The sequence below is a fragment of the Protobothrops mucrosquamatus genome, unplaced genomic scaffold, assembly GCF_001527695.2.
Source record: "Protobothrops mucrosquamatus isolate PMUCROS unplaced genomic scaffold, P.Mucros_1.0 scaffold400, whole genome shotgun sequence".
NCBI lineage: Eukaryota > Metazoa > Chordata > Lepidosauria > Squamata > Viperidae > Protobothrops > Protobothrops mucrosquamatus.
The window spans coordinates 212,364-220,981 of NW_015386731.1; the positions used below are offsets into that span (position 1 = coordinate 212,364).

Consider the following 8,618-nt stretch of genomic DNA (forward strand, 5'->3'; position numbering starts at 1 on the left):
ATCAATTCCTTCTTGATATAAAGAACTACACCCGCTTTTTTCTTTTGAGAGGAGGCCACAAAATGTATACCCAATTTAGGATTAAATAAGTACTTTTGATCTTTTAATGTAATGTGTGTTTCTTGTAAACATATAATATCATTCTTATGCTGCTTCAAATAGTAAAATATTTTTCTCCGTTTTTGTGGTGAATTCAATCTATTAACATTTAAGGTTATTAACTTAACCATCCTTTGGTTTTTGGAACTTCTGAATCAACCCTTGAAGATCCATTGTGACAGATCTTTTAGGCCTGGCTCCTCCCACTGGCTCCGAAGTAATTGCAGATGTTTGGGGCATAGCCTCTTTCTGTTGTCTTTCCTTACGCTTATGAGCCACACGTGTCATTCTTTGGTCTTTTGGATCCTGTTTTTCCTCCAACACTTGTAAATTCTGAGAATCAACTGCAGATAATGACATAGCTCCAGGTAATTCCACAATCAGTTGTTCCACTCCTTCTTCTACTCCTTTAGCTGGTGATGTAGAAGATGAATCAGCTTTCAATACCGTTGAATAAAAATGCTTTGCTTTCTGTACTGTATTAAGCCTATAGCGATTGCCAGCAAACATAAAGACCAATCCAACTGGTATTTCCCATCTAAAAGGTATTTGCTGCTTCTTCAACTCTTGAGTCAGAAATGCAAACTCCTTTCTCTTTTTTAAAATATTTGAAGGTATTTCTTTCAAAAGTATGATATCCTGAGCAGCAATCTGAAACTTCTGCTGGTAAAAGGCCTGTATAATTTCATTTCTACATGTTCTTCTAGAAAAATAAACAACAATATCTCTAGGCTGTTTTCTTTGACGTGCGACCCATGAATTGACTCTAAATATTTTTTCAATTTCTCCATAGATAATTTCAGGGTCGCAGTCTAAAGCCAAAGCCAAGGCAGCTGTTACCTCTTCTCTCAGTTTCTCTTGTGGGTTTTCCTGAAGGCCTCTGATTCTTATTGCATGTTCCATTTCTCTAAATTGCGTCATTACCACATCACTTTGAACAATCTCTATAGTTTCTTCTACTTTCTCCATTCTCTCCTCCACCCCTTCCATTTTTTCTCCTATTACCTCCACCCGATTCTCTATACGATCCATATGAAAAGCAAAGCCCTGAAAGATTTGAGACATATTCTCACATAGTTCATCATTCTTTTTAGCAAGCAACTCTTCTGTCTCCACTCTTACTTGCTGTACAATTTGTTTGGACATCTGCATCTGCATCTGCATCAAAGAATCCTGTAAGTCCTTTAAGGTAATATAAGGTGGTGAAGAGGGTGGAGGAGTTTTAGCTCTCTGTTGCGTGGCCTGTACAGCTGGAGAGGAAACAGCTGACTTAAGTGCTGGAGGGGGTACACCACGTTTAGAAGCCATTCTGAAGCTTAGAAAAGGTTTTAATATACAGTCCCAAACAGTTAAAAGTCAAACAAATTTTTCTTTAATTTTTCTTGATTTTTGGGAGATTTTTCCTTAATTTTTGAAGATTTTTTACAGTTTTAACAATGTAGCCATCCACAACCGGAAGGAAAGTAAAAGTGTCTCTTTAGCACAAAGAAGCGGCAAGCCGCAGCCATTTTTTTTCTGCAAAAAGTAACTTTCGTTTTTCAATCCTTGAGAAGAGTGCTTTGAAGTCTGAGTCAAAGTTTTGAGTTCTTTATAAAAAAAAATCCAGACTTCCTAGTTAGCTCCGTCTGTGAAAAATACTCACAATTTAATCAGAAAAAAATCAGAAGTGGAGACGGCGTCTGGCTTCGCTTGCAGCGAAGACTTCCTGATCTGCGGAGAAGCTCTGAGCTCCGGAGGAGTTCTCACCTTCACCTTGCTGGGAACACCCAGGGAAGCTAGGGAACTCGACTCCTACTCACGAGCAAGCTCTCCTTCTCTCCTTTGCCCGGAGAGAAGTTTCAAAGCGCCCAACAGCTGATAAACGCTGTTTTAGCGCTTTTTACGCAGTCCTGAATGGGAGGCTGTCAAAACAACCCCCTTCGGCAGCCGCCGAGCCACCGGAAGCTCGGGTGTAATGTATTGATATTAAATACTTGGAACTGTTGAAAAAACGGTCATAAGACTGTGTCTGTTAGGACTACATGCTCATTAACTCCTGTTTAAAGCAGGAAAGATACTTGAATCCTATTGGCTGCCTCCTTTTGCTGAGTGTATAAATAGAGGTGGACCAGCAGTTAACCAGGCTTCTGTTTAAACCTTTAATAAAGAGTTGTTGTTTCACCTGCTGCCTCGTGGATGCCTCACCGATCACCAAACATAACAAGCCATTTGTCCAGAATGCCTATTTAGGGTCTCTGGCTTGAGCAGAGGGTTGGATTAGAAGACCACCAAAGTCCCTTCCATCTCAGTTACTCTGTATTCTGTATCATGTATATACAGTAAACACTAAATAGTTTTATTGGCCAGAGGGGAAATGCAACTCTATGACAGGAGTCTAACAATAGAATTTATGTAGTTATACCTGTGTTGAAATGTAATTCTTTTTCATTTTTTTTAATGAACATGAGTGAGAAAGTTAAGTGGATGTTCTTCTAACTGGAAGTATGTTGTTCTATGTAGTTTCATAATTGGAATAGAGTAAAGAGGTTCTAGTCAATTAAGTAATAATCTTATTCCTAGAAACTGGATCAAATGCTATCTTCATATCTATGAATGCAACATAACATTTTCTCTGAGGTTGAGTGATCTATATTTCAGCTAAATGGCAAAATACTAGGCAATAGTGTAAAGCTGACCAATCTTTGCACTGTTTATTCTTCTGCCAAAATGTTATTAATGCCACATCCAATCTACAAGTTTCTGTTACAGGTATCCATCACAAAACATGTTATGAAATTCGGCAGATTGAGTATTAATTTGCTGGATTTCTTTCATATACTTTTAATACAATGGGAGAGTGTTAGATTTGTTCATAGCATTTCTGATGTCTATGTGTGTTATGCTGTTGTCCAGTATTAGCTCCCAACACTACATCCATTTTCAATAATTCCTTTGGAATTAAATCTTCCACAGTGATATTGCCATTTTAAAAAAAAATTATGAAAAATAATTTAGTAATCCCAAAAGGAAATATAGAAGTCTAGTTTGTAGTATTTTAGGCAAAAGTAAAAAAAGTGTAGACTAGTATTGTATCTAATCTAAATCTAAATCTAAAATGCAGAAGGTGTTTAAAAGCAAACATCTGGAGAAAGGCACAAAAATACAAAGGGAATCTACACCAAAATAACTAGAATTGAATATAGACTATAATCTGTAATATGATTTGTGCAAATCTAATGTGAAGGAGAATAAAAATTAAAATCTGATAAACATCTTTTCTTTAGAAGTTGGAAGGGAAGTGGTTCTACAGAGTTGTTATCATCCTAAAATTATAGGTTCTTCCTCTTGGGAAATCCTCAATGGATTCCACATATATTGTATGCATATAAATATTGCCTGATGAATGAAACTCTATATACAGAGACTTACCTATTGCAGGATGACTGGAATTCACTAGGTCATCCTGATCTGTAGACAAAGAGGCTTGTTTCTTTGATAATGGCTGTATATTTTATTATTTAGTTTTTATATCTTTAAGCTAAAATCCTCTCCAGAAAACTGACTGGAAACTGCCTCAGAGCAAGGAAGAGAACCACTTCCGATTCCATGGCTGACTATACTGAAACATTACTCCCAACCCACAGTGTTTATGCTACAATTTCCTAACTATTTTTCCACGTTGTCCTCATTTCTTATTTCTTAAGTTCAGGGTTTTAAAACTTCATTCTTTTCAACACATAAACCCAACAATCATGAAGAAAGAAATTGATTGTCTAATGAGCTCAGACCAAAACTATCAACAAGACAATTATAGACTCATTATAGACTTGTAGGAGGATGAGAGCCAAAATTTAGAAGCCATGTAATAATTTTTCCTAATTAACATATTTTAATAAATAAACTTTGAGCTTTATTATGCCTTTTAATAACATTTGCTAGATTAATTCTAATATTTGACTAAACAATATCAATAAATTTGTAAAACTTCACATAACCTGAAAACCCCAAGTGCGATGCTCATAACTTTTTCATTTTTTAGCCCAAAATGATACATATAATATTTTGATGCACATAAAATTAAGCAGTTTTTGTTTTCTGATTAAACATTTATCTACAGAACTGATTTTGAAGATAGAACAATCAATGAATGAAATATTATCTAAACTATAAGAAGAAAATAAAATATTTCATTTAAGAATATAAGAGGAACATACTTTGACTCTTTTTATATTTTTCTAAACTTGAACAAAATGTAACGAAGTCTTCTCAAAGAATCCTTTACTTCTCTATTTCTTAAACTGTATATAATAGGATTAAGCATGGGGGTTATTATGGTGTAGATCACAGAGAATACTTTATGAAGCCCATTCAGTTTGTTAGTGTTAGGTACTACATAGATACTCATCAGAGTCCCATAAAAAATAGTCACTACCAAGAGATGAGAAGAACAGGTGGAAAATGCCTTTTGTTTTCCTACAGTGGAAGGCATTCTCATTATGGCTACAATGATAAATGTGTAAGATGTTAGAGTTAATATACATGGTGGGAAAGTAAATATTGAGCTTAAAACATAAAGAAAAACTTTTAAAGCATATGTGTCCCCGCAAAATAATTCTATAATTGGGAAGGTGTCACAAAAGAAATGATCAATTCTATTATTGCAGAAAACTAATTTGGATATGATAATTAGTGTAATAGTGTTTGCTAAAAAACCACTAATCCAAGAATAGGCTATCAATTTAAAACATATTCTGCCATTCATCATGGTAGTATAATGTAATGGTTTACATATAGCTAAATACCGGTCATACGACATTGCAGACAACAGGTAACATTCCACAGATACAAAAGAACCAAAAAAATAATGTTGCACAAAGCAAGTGGTGTAAGAAATCAGTTTACTTCCAGTAAGTAAGCTGAATAGCATTTGTGGTAAGATGTTTGAACTGCTACAGGCCTCCAAGTATGAAAGGTTCCCAAGGAAAAAATACATGGGAATGTGGAGGTGTTGATCAAAAACAACCAGTAGAATAATAAATAGGTTTCCAGCCATGGTCCCCAGGTAGATGAGGAAGAAGGGCAAATAGATAGGAATATGTAGTATCTGATAGTTTCCAAATCCAAGCAGAATGAATTCAGCATTGAATGTCTGATTTATCATTTCAGTAGTTTCCAATAACTGTCCCTGGGAAAAGTAATATGGTAAATCATATTGTCATTTTTATCTTTGATTTAAAAAATATATGAAAATGGGAAAAATCCACTTCCACTACCTCCTCAATTTCGTTAGTGTTTATTGGTCCCCCCCTTAAAATATTTTTTCTAAAATAATAAAATATTATTTGACAGAGCCAACTAGGTACTTTTATTTTTACTGTTGTTTACTGACAGATTGGTCTCAAGTACCATTGTATTTTCTAAAAATAGAAATCAAATCTACATTTTACATAACAAAAGGCAATTGCTATTATGAAAGAAAACATGATTATTTACTATAAACACACCTGACTCAAATAAATTTAGTGTTTTAGAATTTTCTGACTTAAAGTATGATTTGATTTCTTTTTCTTTTTCTTTCTTTCAGCTTAGAATGTTTTCACTTATACTGCTTTGTCCTAACCTTACAATGTTCCTGGCATTTACAATTATATCACTGTTTCTTTAATGGAATGAAGTGGAGAGAAAAAACATCCATCACAAAAAGAAATGAAATCTTTAAAATTATTTATGAATATGTTAGACAAAATGAAGAAAGTTGGATATCTTTATTTCCAACTTAAAATCTCTTTCTCTATGAACTTTTGGTATACTTATAAACCCACAAAATATAAATTCATTCTCACATTTGATTTGATTTTATTATGAGACAAAGCACAAAGAAAAGAAACTTGTACCTAAAATAGGCATGACAAATGTCTAAAATGAAAGAAATATATTCCATAAAAATGATCAAATATTATAGAAACTGAATATATTACCAAAACATCTATAAATAAAGTTGTTACCACTGTCTCTGATGTGATGGAAACTTGAACAGAAATTCAGTCTTAATCCTAATGCCTTACTTAATGTTATATTTCTTTCATAGCTTTCTTACTAATATTATGTTTATATGACTGTTTGGATTTTTTAAATGTAATTGTATAATTGTGTTTTGTGAGGGTATTTTTATCAGAGTAGGAAGAAAGTTTCCTTTATTCCCCAGGCATAGGCAGATCACTAGGGAAAAAGCAGCATGAGGAAATCTAGGGAAAGAAAGATCTTCAATTTCATAAAAAAAAACCTTAGAAGAATGTTTATTGTGCAGTGTGCACCTGTTTACAAATGATCTGTTTTATTAACACCAAAAAAAACCTGATTGGGACATGATAGACTGTTACTGCAGTTGGGCAGAAAACCTAATTTAAGAGAAGGCTGTTATTCCAAAACACAGTCTGCCATTCATTGTGATAGAGCAGTTTGCATATATCTTCAATGTCCTATACTAGGTATTTATCTAACAGGTAACACTCCACAGCTCCTAAAAAAGCAAAGAAATAATGTTATACAAAGCAGGTGCTTAGTGAAATTATGTTGCTTCCAGTAAGAAAACTGGATACCATTGAGATATTTGAGCTGTAGCAGGTCTCCAAACATGACAGATTCCCAAGGAAGACATACATTGGAAGGTGGGGGTGTTAATCAAGGGCAACCAATAGAATAATAAGTAGGTCCCCTCTACATGGTCCCCTTATAGAGGAGGGAGGAGAGAAATATGTAATATCAAATTCAAGCAGAATGAATTCAACATTGAATGTCTGATTTATTAATTCTGCAGTTTCAGATAATTGTCCCTGGGAAAAATAATAGTGTAAAATCATATTGAACTTTTTCTCTTTAACTTCAAAGTATATGATAATGGGGAAAAAAATACCTGCAGAAGTTTGACTTCAATTTCTTCAAACATTCTAATTCCACAATTTCAAATTTCATTTCTGGCATTTTTGTTCTAAAATCAGAATTCTAACCTAGTGAAGTAGAGTTATATGAAAATGGAACTTTAAAGTTGTTTAAATGTGACTTTAATACTTCCAGAGTAGAACTCTCCCACTGGGTCCCAGGCCAATTTGCATCCTTATATGGAAGAATTCTGCACTTTTTTATGCATTCAATTAAAGATAAAATGATACATTGGGTCTCTCTCTATAAATGCAAGTAGTCCTTGACTTACAACCTTAATTAAATTAAATTAAAATTATAGTCATAAGTGATGGTCATTAAGTAGGTGACCATGTATTGACACCCAATTTTCTGACCTTTTTTGTAGTGGTTATTAAACCAAATTGTTTTCCCAATTGATTTTTTTGCCAGTAACTAGAAATAAAAAATGAAAAGTAGCCAAAATTGCCAAAAATCACTGTTATGTGACCAAAGGACATTGTAAATGGTCATAAATGTGAGCCATTTGCCAAGCAATTCAAATGTGAGCATGTGACCATGAGGAACTGGTGGCAATCAGAATTTTGAAAATGGGTCATAAGTAGCTTGGGGAAGCTCCATCATAATTCAAACAGTTGGGTTCTTGTTAAGTGGGGAATACCTGTAAGTATTTTATGTCCTGAAGGCATGATTTCTAACATAACAGGTATATATGGAAACAAGACGTGGAAAGTTCTCACTATTAGGGATAAAGCAAAACATAATTAAAGACAAACACAAAAACACACATCTTGTATTGACGAAAAATGAATGAATATTCATAGAGGTAAATAGGATATACCGTATATACTCGAGTATAAGTCGACACGAATATAAGCTGAGGGACCTAATTTTACCACAAAGAACTGGGAAAAAAATGGTGACTCGAGTATAAGCCTAGGGTGGGAAATGAGGCAGCTACTGGTAAATGTAAAACAGCAGAGCATATCGAGCAGTTGTTTTTCAACTGAAAGCAGAATCCCGCAGGAGAAGACATTAGCAACACTTGTAAGATGGAAACTGGGGCTGGGCTTAGTGTTAAGTTTGTGGCACTGTACTTAATGAAAACAACGTGCACAGCAGCTGCGGATCCGACCATCCTTAAGATTTAGTCCCCGAAGTATGCATAAGGTGTATAACCAGGTTGTTATGTGAAGTTGTAATCGGATTAACATCTCACCGAAAAACGTAGCACTTTTTAGAGCAAGCAGCAGTCCCGACAGAGTCCCGGAATGAGAGTTTAAAGATCACATACGCTGCCATGGGGGGGCGGTGGCGGTGTAGTGAGAAGACAGAAAAACAGCCAAATAGTTCATGAGGCCTCTTCTCTTCAAATGAAGCCATATTTAAGTTTTTTTTAAAAAGGGGGGGGAACGATGACTTCTCAACCAACTGGCCCTCCAAGAATACACATGGCCATAAAAAGTTCATGGGAAGTTACTTTGAAATGAGATTCTCCCGACCCGTAGACTACTTGAATGTGGAGGAAAAAAAAAAAGTGTCGGCCAAGTGCTTGGCCGGTGACCCATTCAGACTCTGAGGGAACCGCGGGAGGCCAGCAGAGATTCCCCTCTTGCTCGGAA

General features: G+C 34.9%; 1 protein-coding gene across 1 annotated transcript; it reads right to left on the reverse strand.

Annotated features, from left to right (window-relative positions):
• Positions 1-4,303: 4,303 nt before the first annotated feature.
• Positions 4,304-7,024, reverse strand: LOC107287592 (olfactory receptor 2AP1-like). The gene is made up of 2 exons (XM_015816115.2): positions 6,992-7,024; positions 4,304-5,263 (listed from the first exon to the last, which is right to left on the reverse strand). Exons 1-2 carry the CDS (start codon positions 7,022-7,024, stop codon positions 4,304-4,306), a joined length of 993 nt encoding a protein of 330 aa, XP_015671601.2.
• Positions 7,025-8,618: the final 1,594 nt, after the last annotated feature.